Source organism: Bos grunniens, chromosome X (genome assembly GCF_055505025.1).
Source record: "Bos grunniens cultivar Pamir isolate PY7600 chromosome X, Bosgru_T2T1.0, whole genome shotgun sequence".
Taxonomy (NCBI): domain Eukaryota; kingdom Metazoa; phylum Chordata; class Mammalia; order Artiodactyla; family Bovidae; genus Bos; species Bos grunniens.
This window is the reverse complement of record NC_141194.1, coordinates 141,700,242-141,725,921: the sequence shown is the minus strand read 5'-3', so window position 1 is coordinate 141,725,921 and position 25,680 is coordinate 141,700,242. Positions and strand designations below refer to the sequence as shown.

The 25,680-nt window shown below is 45.7% G+C and overlaps 1 protein-coding gene across 2 annotated transcripts in view; it reads right to left on the bottom strand.

Moving 5' to 3' along the window:
• Positions 1–25,680, bottom strand: part of TMEM255A (transmembrane protein 255A) — a 48,140-nt gene that overhangs the window by 15,793 nt on the left and 6,667 nt on the right. The window contains exons 2-7 of one of the 2 annotated variants that reach the window (XM_086389724.1): positions 25,259–25,401; positions 16,940–17,002; positions 14,688–14,777; positions 9,200–9,268; positions 7,387–7,458; positions 6,891–6,979 (exon numbers count right to left, since the gene is read on the bottom strand). In XM_086389724.1, coding sequence (XP_086245850.1) covers positions 6,891–6,979; positions 7,387–7,458; positions 9,200–9,268; positions 14,688–14,777; positions 16,940–17,002; positions 25,259–25,401 — 526 coding nt within the window. The remainder of the gene's footprint in view (positions 1–6,890; positions 6,980–7,386; positions 7,459–9,199; positions 9,269–14,687; positions 14,778–16,939; positions 17,003–25,258; positions 25,402–25,680) is intronic. The other variant, XM_086389725.1, reaches the window with a different exon arrangement.

Genomic DNA, 25,680 nt, shown 5'->3' with positions numbered 1-25,680 from the left:
GACCCCATGGACTGTAGCCTACCAGGCTCCTCAGTCCATGGGATTTTCCAGGCAAGAATACTAGAGTGGGTTGCCATTTCCTTCTCCAGGGGATCTTCCTGGCCCAGGGATCGAATCTGGGTCTTCCGCATTGTAGGCAGACGCTTAGGCACACGTTAAATGCTCAGCAGCCACACTTTTAAGGGTCATGCTAGTGGCTGGTTACTATACTGGACAGAGCATTTCTGTCATCACAGAAAGTTCTATTAGGCGGCACTGTGAATCCTTACAATATTTATGATGTAAGTATTAGTCCCCATTCCCATTTTACAGATGAAGAAACTGAAGCACAGAGAGGTTAGGAACTTCCTCAAATTGTAAGCAGTAGAACTGGGATCTGAATTCAGGCTTCAATGATTTCAGTATTTCCTTTCTCAAAACAAAATGAAATGCCAATAAAGAACATCCCAATAAAGTACTAAAGCTGAGTTCCTGCACAAAATCTGAATAGCGCCTCCTCAGAGAGACCTTTCCTGACCACTCTGTCCAAAGATAATCCCCCATCCAGCCCCATCATTCTCTAGGCCACTACTTTCTATGAACTGAATTGCGTCTCCCTCTGAAACTCATATATTGAAACCCTAACTTCCAAAGTGACTGTATTTGGAGAAGGGCTTTTTAGGAGATAATAAATTAAGGTTAGATCATAAGGTCTAAGGTACAGGATACTATTAAGTGCTCAGTTGTGTCTGACTCTTTGCAACCCCATGGACTGTAGCCTGCCAGGTTCCTCTGTCCATGGAATTCTCCAGGCAAGAATACTGGAGTGGGTTGCCATTCCCTTCTCCAGGGGATTTTCCCAACCCAGGGATCAAACCTGAGTCTCTTGCACCTCCTGCACTGGCAGGCGGGTTCTTTACTACTACTGCCACCTGGGAAGCCCCTAAAGTCTAAGGGTGGGGTCCTAATCCGATGGGATTGGAGGCTTTTACAAAAAGAGGAAGAGAAATCTCTCCACACACTTGCACACACTGAGGAAAGGTGTTAGCTGTTAAATTAATTAAACAAAAGTTCCTGTCTTTCTGGACGTTGCAAATTTGTTTACAACTTGGCCACTGGAATCAGTAATGAATCTCAAACACTGATTCTTAAACTTACAACCAAACACCCTGGCATCAGTATGGTTGTTACATGCAACTCTCCTGCTATAAGAACACCAAAAATGAAAAAAAAAAAAGAAAATAAAGGTTAACCTCCAAAATGAATCAGGGAGAGATTATTCACACAAGACTTTTACACTTTACAGGTGAATTATCTTAGAATTCTGTAAAACCAGTGTATCTCTAAAGAATTGAAACCAGTGTGGTTATGGGACAGCCTGTGTCAAAATCATCTGTGTTTGTATATCTGTGTGCCAGCCTGTGTGTGTCAGTGTGTTATTCGTGGGTGCCTCTGTGCGTCTCTGTGTGTGTGCATGCATTTTTGAGAAAGAGATGGTTAAACATGCAGACTCTGAGGCCCCGCCACTGGGGGTGAGGCTCTGGGATTTGTGTTAACTGAGTTCATTGATCTTTGAGACCCACTGTGTTAAACAGTAAGCTTCCACAGTGGAATTTTAACAGTGTTTCAATTCACCAGAATTTGAACTGGATTTCAGGATTTGGGGGAACATAGCTGGACACCGCCTGGAAGCATACACTGAGTGCCTCCTATTAGTGGGCACAGTACTCAGGCCTGGGGATGGGACAAGGAAGATACACAGATGACTTACTGCTCAAAAAGGCACCGCTCTACAAGGATGCTCCCCTTTACAGGGGAGCCCTGTGTGGAATGGTGAGTGTAGGGTTGTAGGGATGCAGGGGAGGTTTGAGAATCAGCTTCTGACTTCTCCCAAGTTATCTTTGAAAGTAGTGAAGTGCTTACATCCTAATACACCAAGGGCAGGCTGGTAACACCTGTAGATGTATAGATGGGCAGTACAGTGAGCAGATCTGGAGGCAGACTGCGCTTGAACCTTGGCTCTGTCACTTATTTGCTGTCTGACCTTGAGCAACTTTCTTAACGTCTCTGAGCCCGAGGGGTTTCACAAGTGAATGCACGAAAGTAGTATTCCGGCACAATACAAGTACTCTAGCAGTACTCTACCACCTGAACACTGTAGCTGTTTTATTTCCCTTCCAAGAGCCAGCCTCTGGCAAAATGATTCAAACCCCTGAATTGTGTTCTTAAAAGTAGTGATGCTTTATAAGGACACAGACCACAACATGGGGCTTGGTTAGTAGTTCGTTGAAAAATATTCAATAATTGTAGAGAATATATGTTTGGTTTCAGTTTGAGCGGGTTCAGCAGCTACTATGTTATTTTTACAGAGCCATGAAGCAAAAGAACATTAATACTAGATCTGGTTAAGGGTTTAGCAAATTAATGTGGTTTGTTTCTGTTTGAGATTCATGATTCCATTTGGTTCAGTCTTGGGGCAGAACTTCCTCTGAAATTTCATCTTTTGTATTCTCACAGCTCCCACCCTCAAATTTTCATGACTGCAAAGTCTCCTTCCAGAGCCCACCACAGCCTGCTTCAGCTTCCTAACACATTTAAAACACTAAGTCATTCAGCTCATCAAAACCCTTCCACCGCTCTCCATTACCTTCAGGAAAATGTGCCCCAATTCCTCAGTCTGCCATGATCCGACTCCAGAATGGAACCCACACTCCAGCCAGGCTGGTCCTCAGAAGCACCAAACTAGCCAGGTGGGGTAGTTATTCCAGACCTTTGTTCAGATTTCTCTCCCTGCATGGGAGGTATTGCCGTCTGTTCTCAGCCTCTCCTGATCTCTCCCACTGCACAAAGCTTCCACACACTCGTCTCATTCTTCAAGGACTCCAGTGCCCATTCATCACCTTTCTCCCTGGGCTCCCACAGCCTCAGTCTGTTCTTCTTAGTTCAGCACTTTGCATATATCAGTAATGCAGCTATTCATTTGATCCGATGTTTACCTGGAGCCTAATTAGAGCTGAAGCTGCAACCAAGGCCAAGGTGGACATGATAGCTCCATCTAAATTCTAACCTCTGGAGGGCAAGGTTATCTCTTACACTTCTGTTGTGTCTCCCTCACTGCCTCCGAGCTCAGTGAGAGAACTGTTGTGGGTCATCAACAGATACTTGGGGAATGAGTAATTGAGTTCAAAGACAGATCATTGCATTGATCATAAGACTGATTACCCAATCTGGGCTTTCACCCACTTGCTCTTAACTTGCTGGGTATATCTGGAGAAACAGATAAACTCTTTTCGTTTCAGTCCCCACTCAACAAATTAGGAGGCACTGGATCTTGGATAAAGCCAAAGGGCATCCTTCTGCTCTTCCATGAGGGCCTGGAATTATTCACCAACTCCCCATGGACAGATAGAGGCTGTGTGCCACCTCTGGACACATTTCTCCACCTCCCCATGATCCCCCGGTAAACTCAGTTACTTAAGGGCAAAATGTTATTTTATCAATATGTATTCTTCTAGAACAATCCCTGGCACATAGTAGGAGCTCAAGAAAAAGTTCGCCCAAGGGAGGAACAGATGAAAGCGAGCTCTCGTCTTTCATTTTATTACCAGTGGCGGCAGTTCACAAACCACCCCCATGTCCTTTCGCTTCCTGTCGGTTACAGGACAAAAACCAGTGATATTGACTTGACCTCTCCAAAGCCGAGGGAAGGCTAGAAGGCAGCCGCTGAGGAGCTGTATCCTAAAGAAACCACTTTCCTGCATAGGCTGAAACAGAATCATCTAGGTTTGGTGTTAAAACCTCACTGCCCCTGACGTCAGAGAAGGTCTGTGGCTTCAAGGGGACAGTAGAAACTCTGTTTCCGTAGTGCCCTACAAATGACTGCCTGATGTTTTTGTTTCCACTTTTTTTTTCTTGGCCTCCTTTCCAGGAAATGGACTGGAGGAGCTGGCAATTGATTAAAAATAGGCTTTGTGTGAGGAAAACAAATATGCATTTGGCAAAATTAAAGTCTCTGAGCCTTAGAAGGCTTGCAGCTAGCTATATTTAGGCTTAGAAGTTAGGTCTCCTTCGAGCTGGCTGGGAAAAGCTTCAGGTCAAGGAAAATCTTTTCCTTATATTGCAGGATCATCGCCTCTGAAGTCTCACAGCCTTGGTTTCTGATTGCATGGGACGGTTTCCTGATAAAAAGCTCAGGAAGTGCTTTCCCGGTGGCTTTGCCCTTGGAATCTCAACGTTACAGACCTGGGCAAGGACTCGATGACCGCCTGAAGCTGGTCTCCAGACATCAGGTGGGTGAGCAGCATTTCCAGCTCAAAGGCCTTTATGAGCAGTACCCACACCCCGCACCCCACTCTCCACCCGTAGCCCTCTTAGTCGCCTGGCCCAATACTTTATATTCCTGGAGAAAAGGGTGTTCCTCTTTTTGATCCTTTCCAATACATGTCACTCCCTTGTCATCAGGTTTTTGAATCGAGCCCAGTCCTGTGCTGGGGCCTGAGGATACAGATAAGATGAAGTCATGTTTGCTGCCTTTAGGGAGCCCAGACTTTTAGCAGAGCTCCTCATAAAATTTCTTTAGGGCCTTGAAGACAACCCTGGCATAACTTGCTTTAAGAAAGCCACTGATTATGAAGTTCAGATTGACAGGAAGATAAATTGGGCTTGAGTCTCCACTTTAAAAAAAAGTTCACCTAAGGGCTCAGCTAAATGGAAATTAAAGCAGGATTTAGTTTATTCAGACCTTTTTCAGAAACACACCTAATTGCAGAGAGAAAGGTGTGCCCGCGAGGAATCACTTGTCAGCCCTCCCAGCCCGCCTCTTCTCACCTCCTTGGATCTCAGGAGGCCTGGGAAGGGAAAAAGGAGACCTGGCCAGAGGACAGGTTGTCCAAAGGAGGGAAGAGGTAAAAAGAGAGGGGTGGACTGAGCAGGGGGAGGGAGGCAGATAAGGGGAGGCAAGAGGAAAGATAGTAAAATAACCCCAAATCCCCTAGGACCTATTTTACATTTCTTTGATCATTTTTGGAAGGATGGGCTCAGGAAGTACAATTATAGCCAGCTCTCCATCACCGCTAAGGAGGGAAGTCCTTTTCAAGTGTTAGTTATTATTACAACATGAATAATTGAACCTCCCAGATAATCCCCAAACCTCATTTGAGTCTTTCAGTTTCTCTTCCTCCACTGCCAAATCTTTTAACGAAATGAGACCAGTGCTAGCAGAGAAAGTAAACAGGCTGGGGTGAATCTCTCTTCTCCTCCTACTCCCCCTTCCCCCTCCCCTGCCTCTGGTCTTAATCCTCCAAGTGAGAAAACTGGTCCGCCAATACCAAGAGTAAGGAGTGTGAGTGAGGAGGAGTGCATCCATCTGACCCCTCTGGATCTAGCTTCATCCTTCTGCCAACTCCTCCCTTCCTCCCTTCCCCTCCTCAGCCCCCTTGCACTGAGAGCTGGAAGAAAACACGTGCGTGACGTGCAGGGCCGTTTCCTTATGTTCTGCATCACGCCTTCACACACTCCTGTCTACTCCACCTTCTAAATTCCTCTTACAAGTACTCCCTGCTTTCCACCAGCCCCACAACAACTTCATCTAGGCTCCATTCCCTTTGGCCTGGACTCTGGCAGTGGCTCCCTCGCTGTCTCCAGCCACTCAACTCCATGCGCCATGCTGTACCCTTCAGTGGCTCGCAGTTGCTTACAGGGTCAAGTCCCAAAGCATTCCTATGGTCTAGTATATGACTAGGGCTCTACTCCTCACCTCCTACTACCTTGTAAAACCACCCCCACTCCACAACTGCTGGGAAGACCCTCCCCATCTCCACCCCTAGTTTAAGTTTGCTCCTAACTCCCGTCTTATCTTTTAAGCCTCAGCTCCCACATCCCCTCCTCCTTGACACGCCTCCTCCCCCCGCCCCGCCCCCAGCAACTCTGGCTTCCAGTCTTTTGTGTTGAGAGGTTCCCCAGTACCTCCCCAGATCCCCACCACACTTCTCACACTAGACTGTAATCAATGGCTCATAAGTCTGTCATCCCTGCTGGCCTACAAGCTCCTCAGCAGGACTCTGTATTTCTGGCACCTAAATGTGTTTTGAAAGAGAATAAATGATGTTTTAACATTGAACAGTAGAGCACCAGAGTGGTTGTAGCAGAACTAGCACCACCAAGCCTGCTCCTGCCTCAGGGCCTTTGCACTTGCTGTTCTGTTTGCTTGAGATACTCTTTTACTCAAGTATCTACTTGGTTGGCCCTCTGGCATCATTCAGATCTCTTCACAAATTTCACCTCCTCAAAGAGCTCTTCCTTGGCTCCTTTTATCCAACATGGTACTCACACTCCCCACTTTGAAACTATTTACCTATCTTTCCTGCTTCATTTTTTTTCATGGCTTTGATTGACACCTGGCATGTTACATATTCATGTGTTCATTGACTATCTTCCTTAATAAAATCTAAGTTCCATGAGGGCAAGGAATTTTTTTTTTTTTTTTTTTTTTGCTCCTGCTGCTGAATCTCCAACATCTGGAACAAGGCCAGGCACAGAGAAAATGCTCAATAACTGTTTGTTGAATGTTGTTGAACTTGGACTTAGAACTGGCTGTGAACCCTCCCTCTACCATTGTCAAATTCTGTGTGACCTTGGACTAGTTGTCTGTTTCCTCTGAGCCTCAGTCTTATCATCTGTAAAATGGGAAGAATAATTGTACATAAATCATGGGTAAGAATGAAATGAGATCAGCACTTTGAAAGTACTTACTTAGTATGCTGCCTGGCACAGAGACGGCAGGTAACACCTGTCAGCTGAAATCCATGGACACACCAGTGTCTTCTGCTTCTCTGATCCCTACCGTGCACCCTTCCCCCACTTAGTCCTTCTCATGCCCATGGTGGTCACACCACCAGGGGCTTGGCACTCACTTGCCGCAGTTGTAGAGGTCACAGCAGAAGCAGGTGTTGCCCCGGATGCGAGGTGTGCAGAATCCACGGCTGAGGTGAGGGCAGTTCACCTGCGGACACACAGCAGTGAGCAGGTGAGCTGGCGTTGGGTGGGAGCAGGACCCTCTGGGATTGGCAGTGCGAGCTAGTGAACTGATGGAGACGGTAAGGATGGCTGTGAAATGAACACACCAAAGCACAGCCGGGATGGGGCTGGGCGGGCGGCTGGCTGATCTCGTGCATGAGGCAAGTCACTGTGGAGCTGGGCTCACATCCAGCCTCAGCCACAGCCCTCAGCACCCCATCCCTGGAGGGTGGAGATGGAGAGGAGGAAGGACGGATGGAAGGGTGGACAGAAGAACAAATGGACGGTAGGAAGTGAGGCTATGAGGGGGAATCAGGGTACAGGAGGAAAGAGGACCACATTGGGGAAGGAAGACAGAGGGGCGGTCACATGCACTCTGAAGTACACTAGTACCTCTCGAGCTGCCTGCGTAAGGTTCCTCATAACCCTCGCGGAAGGAGAATTTTTGGTTGAGGAACTTATGACCTTATACAGGAAAAATAGGGTTAGGGGGACCAGGGTTACAAGTGAACCTATGGAAGTCATCATTCATATTTTTACAGTCACCAAGGTAACACAAGAATGCGATCATGATGAAATCAACAGAATAACAATGACATTTTATACATCTCGAGTTTGCCCACAAAAAAGGAAAAATTAACTTCCATTTACCGTCTTTTGTTTGTGAGAAATCTTCCAGGCTACCCTCCCCCCAGCACAGGTGCAACGAAGTGCTTGTAAATGTGTTTTGCTGTGTTACAGAGGATACGGATGGTAAACAGGCACTTTTTCTATATTGGGTCCTTCATCCAAAAGCTCAAGCCTTTCTGACACACTGTCGGCACGTGCATCTTTCTATTCCTTTCTAACCCGAGAATAGTTTGGAAAAATAGTGAATTGCTGATCAGGAAAGGAAAATGGGGCAAGTGGGTGGCAAAGTCACCATGTAAGTACTTGCCCTAACGCCTTGGGAGCAGGGCCATAGCTTTGCCGGCCTCCCCAGGCACTGTTCACACTGGATTTTAGGGAGAAGGCTTCCCCTGATGCCGGTCCATTTTATGGAATGCAGTCACCACTTTACACCCACTTCTCAGCCTTTTCCAACAATCACAAGTTTACCATTTTTCTAACTATTCTTAGAGTGGGGGTTGATTCATAATGGCACCCCACTCCAGTACTCTTGCCTGGAAAATCCCGTGGATGGAGGAGCCTTAGTAGGCTGCAGTCCATGGGGTCGCTAAGAGTCAGACATGACTGAGCGACTTGACTTTCACTTTTCACTTTCATGCATTGGAGAAGGAAATGGCAACCCACTCCAGTGTTCTTGCCTGGAGAATCCCAGGGACGGGGGAGCATGGTGGGCTGCCGTCTATGGGGTCACACAGAGTCGGACATGACTGAAGCGACTTAGCAGTAGCAGCAGAGAACCAAATGGTCGATGTTGCTAGAAGCATACGGTAGAGGTTCATGTTAAAGGGCTCTCTGGGTTGGGGAGGGGTGGTTGTGAGCTGAAATGAAAGCTCTCCGAGAATGACCTGAAGCCTCACCTCACCCAACTGCCCACAGACTGCCTCGGCTTCTCCATGAGGTGACAGGGACCCAAGGAGAGCTGTGTGGGGTGGGAGAGATAACACCTCACGTGTCCACACAAGCATCATCAGACTGGTCTCCTGGGGGTGTCATGAGACCAGGGGAGTCAGGGCCAGGCCGACAGCTGCCCCAGAGCCTCAAATTGAAGCAGGCTTCTCGATGACCTTCATTTGGCTCCTGACCACCGCCACCACCCCACCCGCGTGTAAGACTCAGGCTCTGCCTCCCGGGTCCAGGCCTACTGCCTTGGTGGGCCTCCCACTTTACTTCCAGCTAGACATCAAGTCCAGGCAGCTGAACTATCCTCCGCAGATGTGGGGAATGACCTGCCTGTGGCCTCTGTACTCTCCTCGGTCCCTCTCAGGATCAAAGCCACACACAGAGAGGCTGCCTGTTGGGGTCAGAGGGGCAGCCTGTGACCACAGAACAAAGTGAATCTGATTAGGCCTCAGGACGTGCTAACCTATGACAATGGTCCCATTAGCACCTTGCCTTGAACTGAACCACTAAACAAATCAACTAAAGACACCTCACAGCAAGCTGCAGGCCTCGGGAAGAGAGTCAAAGAAAAAGGGTTCCAGGCAGAACAGGAGACTTTTCCCAAAGGTAAGACGGGTAACCCCATTCTGGCTCTTACCTCCTCAGCTTCCTTCTGAGATGTCTTGGGGACATAGTGGCACCGGTTAGCATAGAGGGGCTTCAGATCCTGGAAAGGGAAACAGCAAACCAAAAGGCTTTGGGCTTTGGAAAACAAAGCGGCAAGTGCTCTGATGGGTAAGAAAAGATTTGAACACACACACATCCCAGAGCAGGTAGTGTTGGGTTAATTTCTGTGAGGATCAGATAAAAATGTTCTAATAACTACTTTCTATTGGGCCACTTAGTTAATGAGAAATTAGGAAATTGATTGAGAAATGTGTTTCTTAACATTTCCTATCTGGTTTTCTTTTATTTCTGTCTTTGTCTCTTTGCAAAGAATCCCCAGGGAACAGGAGTCAAAACTCCAGGTGATCATGACATGACCCTCTGCAACAGAGGGAGGCCAGCTCCAACAATGAGGTCTCATCACCTGAGGACAGGACCAGGGCAGGCTGATGCATCCTCCCTGTTGTCATTGCCATAGCTTTTACAGAAAGAAGAGCTCAGGAAGCAAATCCCAGGGGGATGGGCAGCCACGGAGCCCACACTAGGTTTTAACTCAACTGAACTATGAGCCATTTTCACTCAACTACACAGATTAGAAAAAGACAGTGAACTCCAAAAATACTGCTAAAGCCCAGGAAAAGTTGACTAGCCCTGCTGGTTTGGCCAGATGCCTGTGAGGGAGCTCTCAGGCATGGGGCGAGGAGGGGAGGAGAGTGTGCATTGGGGTGGGACAGACAGATGCCACCCAGTGCTGCCCAAAAGTTGGCAGGCAGGGGATGCTGCCCAACTTTTACAGGACACTAAACATCCCCTGAGTGGGAGGGGCCTTCAGCCAAGAGCAGGTTAGCACAGGATCAGCAGTTTACACAAACTGACCTTTGGAAGTGGGCCAAAGCACCCTGGCAGAGGGAATTTATCTATTGCCCCATCCCCACTGAACCCACTTCTCTCACCACTGCCAATCATCCTGATGGCTGCTTGCCCCCACACATGTGATTGAGCATCTCCTGTACCTGACACCCATGTGCCCCCTGCCTCCCAGCCTGCCACCCCGTCCAGTTGCTTCTACCTAGCTGCTCTGTGTTCTCAAAGTATCCTGCCCTGGGGCTCAGCCTGGAGTCAGGCTGGAAGGCATGAGGGTTCTCATGGTCACGAGTGGCAGGGTTTATTGTCCCCATTTGGGCAACGGTAGAAGTAGTTATCATTCCACGGTTGTGGCGGGGGTGAGGCTCGATGTGCTGGTTGTAACCTCCTGACCTCCTGGTTCTACTAAGAGCATTCAGCTGCCAACTGCCTAAACGAAGATCGACGTGTGTGTGTGTGTGTGTGTGATGGTGGCCCGTGTGCTGCCTGTGGCTGCCCTTCTGCACTGAGGCCCCAGGGAAGGAATAAGCCCATGTGACTGGCAGGTAAGAAAAGGCCACTGAGCCGGCCGTCAGCCTTTTATTTATGCCTGAAGGGCGAGCAACGGCCAGTCTGAGCGCTGGCCACCAGCTGCCTTCCACTGAGAGTCTGAGTGCTCAGGGCCAGGCCCTTCTCAGGGTGCCTTCACGCCCATGATTTCATACCGTCCTCATGTTACCCCTGAGAGGTAACTAAGTTCCTAGTACGTCCAGGTAGAAGAGAAGAAACTGCCACAAGAAGGTGACGTGACTTTCCCGACTAGTTAATGGCTATCTTCAGGGAAGGGAAAGGAAGGAAATTGGAGACAAGGGAGAGAAGGAATGAGGCGCATTCAGAGGGCTGTGTCAGAAGGCAGGTGAAGCTCATATGCCCCTGAGCCAAAGGACAGGGCACCGTGGGACTTCCCTGGTGGCCCAGTGGTTAAGACTTGCAGGGGCAACACATTCAATCCCTGCATTCCCACATGCCATGGGATGCAGCCAAAAATTAAACAAAAGGACAGGGCACCATGAGGTTAAAGGGGCTCCACAACAGGAAAGGCTGGTTCTAACCCACCCAAGCAGTGCTGGAGTCCAAATGTGCCTTTCATTCAAGCTGACCAACAGATATCACCATTGATTAATAAAGCCTCCTTCCTCAAAACTTCACAGGGTCATGTCACGTATGGAAGTAAAAAAAAAAACAAAAAACAAGAACTGGGTGTCAGTGAGGACTGGTAGATGTCTCAGGACAGGTACAGTATAGGCAAAAAGGTTTTCTCAAAGACTCATCCAGCTTTACCCCAAACCCTTGAATCAAATGCTCTACTGCAGGCCACGACCAGCAGGAGGTACAGATGACCTAGAGTCAGAGGCTGGAAGAAACTTCCAGTAAATATAACTTAGATTTTTCTTCCATTGCATTTTGGCTAAGGCCACCAATCAAAACCTTTTGGAGTTTAGAAGTCAGGGAAATGCAAATCAAAACCACAATGAGAAACCATTTCATACCTGCTAGGACGGTTAGAATTAACAAGTCAGCTCATAATAGGAGACTGGCACACTCGGACACTTCCAGTGCAACTATAAAATGATGCAGCCACTTTGGAAAATTGGCAGTTCTTCAAAAGGTTAAATATAGTTACCATATGACCCAATACTTCGAATCATACACAAAGAAAATGAAAACATAGGTCCACAGAGAAACTGGTACACAAATGTTTATAGCAGCATTATTCATAAAAGCCAAAAGGTGGAAACAACCTGTATGTCCGTCAACTGGTGAATGAACAACCAAAGTGTGGTATATCCATACAATGGAATATTATTAGGCCATAAAAAGAAAGGAAGCACTGACATATGGTACAAAATGGATGAATGTAGAAAACATACTAAGTAAAAGATGTCACAGAAAACCACATATTATATAATGCCATTAATATGAAATGTTAACTAATAAAGGGAAATCTATAGAAAAAGAGAGTAGATTAGTGGTTGCCTAGGACTTGGAGGAGCAGGCAGATTAGGGAGGTGATAGCTAACAGGTATGGAGGAGGCAGTGGCACCCCACTCCAGTACTCTTGCCTGGAAAATCCCATGGATGGAGGAGTCTGGAAGGCTGCAGTCCATGGGGTAGCTAAGAGTCAGACACGACTGAGCGACTTCAGTTTCACTTTTCACTTTCATGCACTGGAGAAGGAAATGGCAACCCACTCCAGTGTTCTTGCCTGGACAATCCCAGGGACGGGGGAGCCTGGTGGGCTGCCATCTATGGGGTCGCACAGAGTTGGACACGACTGAAGTGACTTAGCAGCAGCAGCAGCTAACGGGTATGGGGTTGTTTGGGGGATGATGAAAACCTTCTAAAATTGATTTGGTGAGAGTTTGCACATATCCATGAATGTACTAAAAGCTCTGAATTATATGCTTCAGATGGATAAATTAGATGAGATGTGAACTATGTCTCAATAAAGCTGTTTAAAAAAAATTAGAAGTGGGAAGAGGAGGGAAAAGGAGGAAGCCATTTTAGCTCATGATGCCATGAAAATCTACCGCAGGCTTCTTGGCCACTATGCCTGTGTTGCCATGGAGACTGCCTCGGACTGAAGAGTGCTTGTCAAATGGGGATAATCATGCCTGCCCTACATATCTCACAGGATGGTTGTGGGTCTCAAATGAGATAATAGATGTCAAGGCACATTGAAACGCTAAATTCACCACACAAAAACAATTATTGTCATTAAGATGGCGCCTGTTGGAACAAAACAGCACACAATACTATGAGTGACTACAAGCATGCTACAAAAATAGGTATATATACTCAGAGGGTAATATGTGAAAATTGCCTATGCGATAGAATCGCTATTTTAGGGTGGTTAGGGTAGTAGGAGAGTGGATGTCACAAGTTCCTGTTGTGTCATTTGCCTTTTCAAAAAGAAAAAGATGGCTGCTCTCAGCTAAAATAATAAGGGATGGATCTGATACAGGAACCAATGTATTCTTGGCCCCAAAAGAGAACTGGGCAAAAAACCTCTCTCTCCCACCCCATACTTTCCCCCTGCCCAGAAATGGTCTCCTTACACACCAACACTGACTATGTGAATTCCACTAAGCTTGGCAAGTGAGGGACTGACTCTTAAATTTGGGAGGAGAGTCCAAGAACAAGTTGGGATTAAAACAATGTTGCAAATCACCCTTGCCCAGATCCATCCATACCCAGGACTCTCCCTCAGGCTAACCTGCACTGTTAGCCAAAGACTGAAATGGAATAAAATACCATTGATCCACAGAAGATCCACAGAATATTCTATGATTCAATTTTGCTCTAATACACTTGTTTTAGAAAATACACAGTTCCAACTAGTTCATAGGATGTTTTCATTTTCTTTTTTATTTATGGATTTTTAATTGCTTTATGTTTTCATTTTCACTGTTGGTTCAGTTGGGGATAGAAATAAGTGTCTGAGTGGGTTGTGGGGGCTCACTAAGCAGCTTAGCTCACTCTTGCTTGGGATTTGTGGGCCAGATCAGGGCCACGCTATGACCTCCCTAGGACTATTGCCTTTTGCAACTCCTTCCTCCATTCAAAATATTGAATAGGATGTTTCATTTAATTCTTTGTTATGACTGCATTGGTATAAAGACAAATTTCTATTACATGTGAAAACTTTTTTTTTTTTTTTTTTGCCTAAAAGGTCATCATTTTTCCTCTGATTTGAAAATAAATTATATTTTTCTGGGACCCTATAAAAGTTCATGGTTGTGGGCACTGTGTCTATTGAGCCCAATGGAAGAAGGTAGCCTTGGGCCAGAATAAGAAAGCACAGAGTGAGGGGTGAGGGTTCCTCTAGCGGGGCCCATGGGAAGGACCCGAATCCCAGGTTTCTCTGAGAAGCACAGATTTGGGTTTCAGGCCTTCCTCGAGGCCTAGCTTCTCCAGAATTTGAAGCACTTGGCACCTGAATGCCAGGACTGGGATTGTTCTGAAGACTTTTAGTTCTGGGGCTTTCTCCAGACCCCAATCACATCACTCCTCTCCAGCTATGAAGACAGCAATGTTCAACGATCCTAGAAACAGTGTCTGGGGGACTTCCCTGGAGGTCCAGGAATTAAGACTCTGCGTTCCCAATGCAGGGGCACACGGATTCCAGCCCAGGTCAGGGAACTAGATTCCACATGCTGAAAACAACGTATCTGTCCTCATGGGCCACTCTTGTTGCTGCTGGAGATGGCGAGGGGAGGTCAGCTACCAGGGCTCTCTCCCTGCCTCCTCAATCCCAATGCCAATTCCCTGGCCCCAATGCCCTTGTCTTTGACTTTTCCAAATCTCAACGACCTCCAGCCCTTCCCCCACTGGGAAGCCCGGCCTGACCCAACGTAAACCACTCTGGCACCTAGAGTTCACCCCCTCAGCTCAGCCCCAGTTCTGTAGTGCATTCCGTGAGGTCCTCATGTTGATGTTACCTCCATGGGACAGGGATCCTGTCTTCTACTTCTTCCGCACCCCTCACAGCCCTCAGCATACACCCAGCACACACCCGCTCGATGAAGCCTCCTTGTATTGCACACTTACTTTAACCCCAGACTAAAAATACTCACAATGTGTCTGGCAGCAAAGACCCCATCAACTATGGCACAGCAAAAGGCCGCAATCACACCAAAGCTGATAAAGACGATAGAAGCCACCAGCTGTGGGGGGACAAAGCAAAAGTGTCTGTTAGCCTTCCATGCCACCCCACGGGGAGGCCCTTTTCAGTAGCATGACTGGGAGGGGGATGCAGAGAAGGGGCCACTGGATTATATCCTACATTTTCAGGGCAAGCTAAGAAATTTACTCCGTGAGTCAGTGAGTACCCAAGGAAGAGGAGGCTGAGGAATCAGGCTACATGGCTCTTCCACTCTGAGACTCAGACCTTTGACATCATGTAGTCCAATCCTATTTTATTTACTGTGGAGTTTGAGGCTCAGAGAGGGGAAATGGTGTGTCCCAGGTCACTGGCCAGGCTATGGGAGAGCCTGTGCCCGCCAACTCCTAGTACAGTGATCTGCCCAACCCCTCATGACTCTGAGGCCCCACACAACCCGACATGGCCCTGCATCACAGAGGAAGGAGACCACACAACTTATGGCTTAGATGTCAAAGACATTTTACAAGGGTTGAAGTCTCTGAAATTGATCAATTCTGTGCAGTCAATACAAAAAAATTCAAGTACAAAAATTGTTTGCTGGAACTAGACTGCCCTATTCTCTGATCATGTTAGGTAACAGAAATTTTCCTAATAACGTGTCTCCATTACAAGGGTAATACTACAATCCAATGAGGAGGTAGGCATTTCCAGGTATTTCCAGGGTCGGGAGTAGGTACTGCCTGAGCCCACCATCTACCCTTGTGAAAGTGTTAGCTGCTCAGCCGTGTCCCAGTCTTTGCGACCCCAAGGACCGTAACCTGCCAGGCTCCTCTCTCCATGGGATTTTCTAGGCAAGAATACTGAGTAGGTAGCCATGCCCTCCTCCAGGGGATCTTCCTGACCCAGGGACTGAACCCAGGTCTCTTGCATTGCAGGCAGATTCTTTACCATCTGAGCCACGTGGGAAGCCCCCACCTGCCCTTGTTGACCCTCAAAACAACACTCCTTGAGGTGCTTTTGTGGGGGAAGGGGAGAAATAGGATGACATTAGGCTGCTCTCCAGGGATAAGACCCATCTCAACAGGCTACGAGGAAATACAGATCTCCTTTGGGAGTCGTTCAGAAACCTTGTCCCATAAATCTCACTTCACAGCAGTACAGAGGATTGGTAAATAATGGATGAACGATGTCATGAAATTGGCATTATTAGCTATGCTATGATCAGCTCTACAATTAGAACTCCCCTGTTATTTTGAATAATTTAAATCCAAAGTGCAAACACAACCGGCTGTGGGAGAGCCCAGGTGACATGGAAGAAGAGGACTATGAGAACTCCCCTGAGGCCGACTCCCCACATTGCTGGGAGAGAACATATGGTTAGAGCTCTCTGTCCCTGGAGCTATTACGTTATCTGATTAAACTTGCTGTTAAATAGACTCCATTATCAAAGTCTAGATGCCATGGAGACTTGTACTGGGGAGCCTAATCAGTCTACCATCTGACCACTCACCAGGCCTCTTGATTTACAAGCCTATAAAACTGCAATAAGCTTGCAATTCAGTCTGTACTTTCTTCTCTTGCCCTCTACGAAGCCTTCTCAGGCTGAAGCAGGAAGACACAACAGCTTGCCCTTGCGGGGCCCCATTCGGACAGAGAATTTGGTGAGTTTTACCTCCCAGTATATGCCCATCCTTCCTCTTCACCTCATCACCCAGGTAGCTTTGAACCAAGGGTCATGGGACTATCGGAGACCAGCTTTGTAATTTTACTTTGTCTTCTTGTGCCCTATATGTATTTGTTCTGTTAATTCAAGTCCCTTAGATGAAAATCTCAGGCTATACATCAGAGAGGGAGGGATAAGGGTGGCCACTGAATGCAGGAATCAGAGTAGCAAAGGCACCCCAAGTGAGGACAGTGGCCTGACTGGCTACGCTGGTGCACTCATTCACTGATGAGGGGAAAATCAAAGGGGAAGATACAGATTATTCTATCCTTGTGACTTAAGGAGATGAGCTGGGCAACTGAGCGAGCATTAGGCAAGGTGAGAACAAGTCCCACACCACAGGGTCGCTTTACAACAAGCTTCCTGGAAGCTTAGGGGAAGGGAGCTGTTTCTTTTGTGGTCCAACGTGGGCAACCTTAGGAAGTGTGCTACCCATCCACAGAAATGTTGAGCTCTTTCAGATGAAGAGGTGGTCTGATTGTGTAGCCACGAAAACTTACCATCTGCCGTTTGTTCTCCACGAGGTTTGATCCAATGATTCCAAGGAACGATCCAAAGCCAAGCTGTAAAGCAACAGGGCATGGATGGTCAGCCTGCCCACGCACACAGCCATTCCAGCCCCAGGACAGGATTCAGGATCGCAGAAAAGAACCTGCTAAACCTGTGCAGTTGTTACGCACACAAATACAGTATGAGCTAAAAAAGCATTTCTTTCACCATTTACCAATTTGCCCCTGTAGATATGAATCACACCTAAAAAGAAACTCAAGTGCCCGAAAGCTAAAAGTAAAAGTCAACCATAGCTTTTCAGAGCCTGCTGATTTCAATTTCCATATCCATTACCTAGCATGTGACCAGTGAGTCAGTCAGAGTCGGATAACGGTGAAAAGCACGAATTATATTCTGATCTTTATCTTTTCTTTGAAAAGAGACCTTCTACCCTGATGCACCAATCACAAAATAAAGGTTGGAAATAGCAATTTTTGATGCATCTGCCACACTAATCAAACCCAGGAAGTACTTTAGAAATCAGCAAGCACCTTAACTTAGACTTAAAAAAAAAAACAAGAACAATTTTTTTGAAAGCCTGTATTTGTGGTTGACCCACTGCAATTTATGTGAGCACTTCTTCACCTCTTCTTCCATCTCTGCTTCATTTATGGACAGAAAGCGTTCATTAAAGGGTGAGCAGAAATGGCAGTGTAACATGCTGAGAAGCAATCTCCCTGTCTTAGCGTCTGGGGTGATGGCTCGGAGTAGCGAACCCCACTTTGCTCTCAGTTCTGACATTGGTGGACTGAGTCTGCCAGTCTCGGCTGGGAACGATCACTAACCGACGGCCGTTATCAGGAATGAAAGTGGAAGAAGTAAAATGTGGTGGCAATGGACCAATAAATCTTAACGCAAGTCCAGTGGTGTAGTTACATTTCTCTTGCGCCTTACTAATGATCAGGCTTTCCATCTGCAGCCTTACTTTGGCTCACAGGGGTATCTCTCTCAGCCTGAGGCCCCCCAAGCCTTACACCAGGCTTGGACATCTAAAGGACCCAAAGGCTGGGCAAGAGCCTGGTGGGACAGTGTAGGGGGACTGGGCGCTTGCCTCAGAGACCCAAGGAAGAAAGAGATTGAAGGGAAGGAATGAATACAAATTTCCAAGGCTCATTCTGTAAGGCCACTCAACCAGCAGCCCCTCTTGGGAAATGCAAGCTGAAGAGCGTAAGGATGTATTCCATGCCATCCAAGACCCTACAGAGAACATCCTCTCAACAGTTACTCTATGCCTGTCTCCTACCTGGTCTTGTTTGAAATGTAATTAAAATGCGTTGTAATAAAAGTATAGTGATTACGGACATCCCTGGTGGTCCACTGGTTAAGAATCCACCTTGCAGTGCAGGGAAAACAGGTTTGATCCGTGGTCAGGGAACTAAGATCGCACATACTGTGTAAGCCTGGGCACCATGACTAGAGAGCCTGTGTACCACAACAAAATATCCCATATGCCACAACTAAGATCAGACATAGCTAAATAACAAATAAATAAAAACTTTAAAGTACAGTGATTAAAAGCTGGTCATCAGACTAGCCTGGCTTCTAAACCCAGCCCTTCCCCTTGTGTCTGCAACCTCGAACAGACTGACTGACCTCCCTAAACCTCAGTTTCCTTAGCTGGAAAATGGGGACCATCAAAGTGGCCGTCTTGCAGGATTTTTTAAGGATTAGCCAGGATGCCACAGTCAAAGAACTTTGCACACAGCCTAGCACACAGCAAGTACTCAGTAAATAGGAGTTATTGTTCTAGCGATTATTATCACTTTTTAAAAAGACATTTAACTTTTGAGCAGCTCTAACCTGATTTGAGCTGGGAAATCCTATCATTCTTTGCTCTATTTCAGAAGAGTTTCATATTCTATCTTATCTGCCCTTCCAATATGTTCACAGTTTCTATTTTTTCACGAAGAATTCCATGAATAGTCTGTGCTTATGACACTCTGGGCCATTTGTGGAGATTGAAAGAAAGTCAGAGGCAGCTTCTTACAAGGAAAATAAGTCCTTTTACTGAGTGGTTCATCAGTTTCCACAGATATTCACTGAATGTCTCCTGATCCCCAACGGCAACCTTTGCCTTAAGACAGGAAACAAAGCAAAGACACTCGCTTCTGCTGACACTCAAATAACTCTCTGATGGCAATACCGGAAGAGGCGGCCTGAAGCCTAACGGAATTGTCTGGAAATCCCGGGGCAGCCAGTTACTTTACCCAGTTCCCTCCCCTTTCCTTCCATTCCATTTCTATTCCACTCCAACTCATTCCATTTTCTAACCCTCACTGAGTACTTTTGTCACATAAATAAGACGACATGGCCCTTTCCCTGTACAAATGCATAGCCTAGTAAGGGAGAGAGTCTGTGGCTGAATGACCACAGGTGAGGTAGAAACAAGGTGCTCAAGAAGCTGAGAATAATTCATTTTGTATTATATCTTTGACTCTGCTATTCTTAGAAACTGTGTGGTCTTGGGCTAGTTCTTTAAGCACGCTGTGCTTCAGTTTCCTCCTCTATTCAATGGGAATCACAATGATCTCGACCACACAGGGCTGCTGTGGGGATGAAATGAGACAAGGCATGTACGTAGTGTGACCTGCATAAGCGAGGCTGCTAAATACACGGTCGTTTCCAGATCTCACAGAGGAGGAGAGAGATGGGGCCAAAGACAGGCAGAGTTCACCAGGTGGGATGCTAAGATCACCTGAGTTCTGGCTAGAAGAATTCACTCATCTGGATGATGGCACTAACTCGCCAGTGCCAGTGCCGCTAAAACTACTTTACATATGAAAAGTATTTGAATTTAAAGAAGCACTTGCCCTCCATGTTGATATGAGTCCCATTTGCTAGACAGCAAAATGGAGGCCTAGACAATTGTCTGGGCTTGTCCCCTCTGACAGCAAGTTCAGGCAAAACCAGGAGTAGCCCTCAGATCCCCTGACTAACAGCTGGTGTTCTTCCAGCCACACTTTGCTGCATTTGTGGCAACTGTGAGCAGAACAGTGACCTTTGCCACTGCCCACTCCCCTCAGGGAAGATGCTCTCTGCAAGGAGGGAGTGAGAGATCCTATTTGAGAAAGAGCTGAGGCAGTGAAAGCAAAGGAGGAAAAAATTCAACAGAATTTCCTGCAAATAGGCAGCAGCGTCTAATCAACTGTTTGCTCCCCAGAGGCCTCAGAGAGGTAAGCTCTATGGTCCTCCCTCGAGAACACTGAATCGTGGAATGTTTCAGACCTTTGGACCTCCATCTTGACTCCCCATTACCTGAACAAATAACCAGCTTGCTTTGTTTTGGCTGCTCTCCAATTGTAGGGGAAAAAAAGACAAATCATTAAAAATCAGATTCCAGGGTTCTTTTTAGACTGCACCCATGCCTATTCCCATCCTGGAGATAAAGCTCAAAAAGATTAATCATTTGATAAGTTTTCATTGGACAGCTACTCTGGCAGGCTCAGTACTAGACTTGTGATTTGGAGGCCAGGAAATGAGGTGGGATACGATACCAAGACCAATGAGATAGCCTCAAGGAACTATAATTAGGTAATGGGTCTACAATACCATTCTGTAATCCTGAAATCAACAAAGCTCTTAAAACCAAAAGGCTTTTTTGTAACTAACTTGGTGTCAAAGCCTGACCTCAAACTGCTGTGAGGTTATTTTATAATGTTTATCTACTTAGTGTAAAAATTCACAGTTTACTGTAGAAAGATGAAGATGCTTGATTACTGGGTATATCTCAAGACTCCACTGGGATGTTAGATAATATTGGGTTGGCCAAAAAGTTCATTCAGATTTTTCTGATGCTTATGAAAAACCCAAATGAACTTTTCAGCCAACCCAATATATGACAGATGCACTGTATTATCTTTCTAAAATATAAAAAATAAATAAATTTGCAAACACAGCTGGCCCAAGGGTTTAGATAAGGGATTGTTGATGTGTATAAACAAAGCTAAATGAGAATATAGCCCAACATCCCACAAAACAGAATGTGACTAGTTTTCCAACAATTATGAGTAGAAAGAATCTAAGGTAGGGAGTTCAAAGATGGTAGACACAACTATGGATCCCAGTAGCTGAGAAATGTGCCAGCTGTCTTTAAGATAGGATAGAAAAGAACATTTGGATAAACAGAGAGAGAGAGCACTGGGAGGACGTCCCAGCCCAAGTAATGTTCGGGGGACTGTGAATGGACAATTTAGGGAAAAGAAAGGTGTGGGAGACCAGGCTGACGGCATCTTCAGAGAGCTTTGAATGACAATGCTAAGGAGGCAACAGGAAGCTAGTGGAGGGCTAGTCTTATCAAGCAAATCAAGACTCAAGACTCATCTTTGAAACATACTTACTGAACAAGGAATTTTATCTTAGCATGATCTTATATTTTAGAAACAGTTTCAAACAAGAGGTAAAAAAAATTTCTGCCTCATTCACAATGCTGCTGCTGCTGCTGCTAAGTCGCTTCAGTCATGTCTGACTCTGTGCGACCCCATAGATGGCAGCCCACTAGGCTGGTGACTACAAAACTATTTTGTGGCTACAAAACCACAAAATCCCGCTGTTCAGAGCTCCTTGTATTTCCTGAGCATTCCAGTTAGTCAAACTTTTGTTGGATTTCAAGAGTATTCACATGTGAAGCTGAAGCCACATTGGCCTTAGAGAAGATTTCTGGGTTATTGATGGTTTTGAATGATCCCTGTTGTCTCTGCCTCCTACTCCCCCATGGGAACTCTGATATAATTTTCAGTTAACTGAGCCTCCCCTTCCCCTGACTGGGAAAGAGGACAGAAACTCCTGGTTTCTTTCCTGAAAGAAAACCCAGGTGGATGTGGGCCCTAGAAGTACAACAGGTAGGGGAGAAGATGTTGGCATGAGAGACTTTTAGCACTGATCAGGTGGCCAACTCCATCTTGGGGGTTGCATGGGAAACACATTTGGAGGCCTCGTTCTCCTGGATCTAAGGCTAGAGCTATACAGAAGGAGTGGGCTTTCTCCCTTGTCTTTTCCAGCTTCATACAAACGAGGCTCTTGTTTTATTTTATTTCATTATTATTATTTTTTTAGTCCTCCTGGGTAGAAAGTTCACTGGAACTCTTCTAGAAAGGACTATGTCTTGAATATTTGAGGACAGTAAAAATCCTAAGCCAGTTTGTCTTTCTGGGTTGGTTTTAATTTTTTTAAATGATACAGTTCAGCCTGTAGAGATGAGCACACCTTTAAAGATGCCTGTTGCACACATGCCTTAAGATGATGACACCACATTTTGGTTCAGGTACAGTAGTTAAAACCCTATCAGAATGCACCTCATTGTCGAAGGGCATCTCATTTGGTAAAATAAAGATGCCGCAGAAAAGTGTCACGTGACTTAGAGTTTAATAAATACGATTAGATTTTTCAATGCTTGAGATATCAATATTTTTAAATGAAGTGTATGGTAAGTCATCATTTAATCTAATAATTGCCCCCCAATTGGTCTGTTTTAAAATTTTACATTCTCACATACGCATTTAACCAGAGTCCTAAAATAGCAGAGTTCCAAATAACCTGACATTTTTTTCCCCTAATCTATACAATAGTTATTTATATTCAGACTGGCCAACTAGATAGTGCGGAATCTAAAGATGCCACATTTGGCTCATTCTGGTTTTATTGCTAAGCATTGTTTATTTATTGTGCTTTAGTTCTCCAAGTGGCTGCCGATCCACCTGAATTAAGACTTCCCCCAGGTGTTTCTTAAAATACACGCCAAGGTAGGGAAACCACTGGCTTAGAGTCTATACAATAACTCTCTAGTAACCAAATTATTCAATTAGTGAAAGCACCCAGGTCCCGAATAAATCTAGATTCTCAGGCATTTATTTTTTCAGAGGTATGAGTCATTATTGTATCTGTTATAACATTATCTGACCTATCACCTCAAATGGATTTTTCAGCTGTTCAACCTGCAATCTTCCCCCCTTCACTTTCTATAATTAAAATCTATTTTAAAGAAACAATCTACAGGAACTATGAAAGCAAACGTTTTAAGGTTAATCCGTAAGGCCAGTTCTCTGATTAACATTTGCATGTCAGCTCTCAGTGAGACACACACACTCTCTCCCACTGCTTCAACCCCCAGTGCTAGCTGAACACCAGGTACTCCAGTAACAATCACAAGCCCTCCTTCCTTTGTTAATGTACTCCAACCCAGCCACCCACAGGCAGATATTCTACAGAGAAGGGTTAGAGCCACCGTTCATGAATAGCAGCTGCTACTCTTAAATGACATGGAAAATACCTTCCCCTCACCCAGGGGGAGTCTGAATCTTGGCTTGAGTATGTGCTCAGCAGTCAGAAATCTCTTACTAAATGTAGTTACCTGAAGCCCACAAAGTCACACAGACCCTATAAATTGCTTTCCCAAGCCACCAAAATGCAATCTTAGCCCCCCCCTCCATTCCCCCCTCCCTCATGTGTTTAAAAATAAAACCCAATTCTGCTGACGACTGGTTTTCTTGCCTCACCACAGGAAGTGGACCGGGTGAGTTCTCACGTCACATGCTTAGCAGAGGGCACCAAATGCTGTTTGTGGGACACCTGCCCTTGGCTGAGGGGAGCCCTGTGGGCCCAAGGAGGAACTCCCCCAGTGGGGTGGGCGGCCTTCAGCAGCTGGGTGCCAGAGTCCAGGGCTATTGAGGAGGCTGACTGTGGAATTGGTGACCTAGGCAACAGGCGTCAGGCTTGGTCACTCACAGTGCTGGCTTGTCAAAGGCATCCATCTTTAATCCCTTCCCCTTCCTTTGCTTCTCTCTGCAACCCCCACCACTCCAAAAAAAAAAAGAGTGAAAAAGAAGAGAGACAAAAAAATAACAAATTCGCCTGTCCTCTCTGATAACCTAAAATGTAAAAAAAAACACAAAATCCCATCCTAACTAACTTTCTTCCCGCCCTCTAGCAGTTACAATTGAGAAGCCATTTAATTGGTATTCAATTAAGTTTTGGGGGTCAGTAGTAGCATGTGTAGATCCAAATGAGGTTTTTGTTTGTTTTTCTTTTTCCTCAATTCAACTGAGGTATAATTGACAAAATGGTATATATTTCATTTCATATATGATGTGATGATTTAGTATCCAGTGAGGTTTTGTATGCAGAAGTCAGCGCTTTCCAGAGTGGATTGCATGCAGCCTGGGGATGGGTAAAACAATCCACTCAAGTAGGGAAAGAAATTTTTCCTATTTTTTGTTTATCTGAAAGAATAGAAAATTTTGCATTACAATTATTCAACACACGGACTGTCACGGGCGCCCTCCCTTGGTGTGAACATCAGGTGACAAGGCAGCTATCCTTTGGGAGGAGAGCAGTTTGAAAGCAGCAGGGGGTTGGGGGTGGGGCAGATTATGTATGCCCGGATAGTCTTATCTAGTCTTAACTAGTGGTAACAAAACGGACAAGGGGTGAGCAAAGACTCCTGTTGATAAACTACAAAGAAGATGACCCTAATAAAGTAACACAGTGAGAAAATGACAGGAAGTCTCAGGGTAAATTCTTTGCCACCCTGTGAGAGTACATTCAAAACGCAATGATGCCAATGACAATCATATCTGAGAAGAAAGTCCCACATATTCAAAATTATCTAGTAGGTTACTTGAAATAAGGATTTATAGCCACTAACTTTAATGAGACTTCATATGAAGTGTGTATCATTCCTTGAAATTATAGTGTTAGTATGAAGATATTAAAAATTAAAAGTGCATTCACTTTTATCTAATTTTTGAATTTCCATTTTAATAGGTTTATGAACATGTATATACTTTGTAAGTGAATACGTATACATATTTTAGGAGTGGATATTCCACATATTTTTCCTGAGAGGACGGCAGGATGACTTTGGAGATCAGTGTGCTGTGGGTCATAAGACTATCAAGCTGCAAGGGTCCTCAGAGTTCAAGTAAGGTCGGGTGACCTCTGTTATGTATAGGAAACCAGATGCCCACAGAGGAAAGAACCTCAGCCTAGGGTTAACACTGCTAACTACTAACATCTCCTAGATGAGAAAACTGAGGTCCAAAGAGTGAGGGGAGGTTGCTCGGGATCACACTGCTAGTTAGGCATGGAGCTAGGGTTCTTCTTAGTCCAGTGCTCTTCTAAATAGGCCCAAGTTGTCTCTCTATATGAACACAGATACATAAAGGAGGAAAACTGAGCAAACACAGAAACTCAAACAGAATTGAAAGCCATCAGAGTAGAACCAAACGTCTCTAGCTAGCAAGCTGCTGAGACCTACCTATGCTTCTGATACTTACAATAACTCCTGGGTAATAACCTCCAACAGTCACATTCTGGGTCCTGGTGGTTGCAGCAAGGCCCACCGTGAGAATTAACACGGACACAATGAGCAAAGTCACGGTGACATAGATGGAGTTTCGTTTCCTCCGATTGAAGGCTCCTGAAAGCACACAGAGAAACTGAAATTGCCCATTTTGGCCGCAGAAGGGATGGACTTAAAGAAAAAAGTCACTAGGAAGGTGTTCCTTCCCTACTCCAACTGGTAACTGGGGTGATCTCTGGGGAGTGGGATGATGGAGAAGAGATGGAGCTTTAGGTTTGTGCAGTCCTCAGGGGTTACGTTTACAGTAAAATATATACATTTCCGGTTTGAAAATAAACATCAGAAGGAACTGTACCAGTTACATAAAAACAAAACACATTTTTGTGCTTTTGGCAT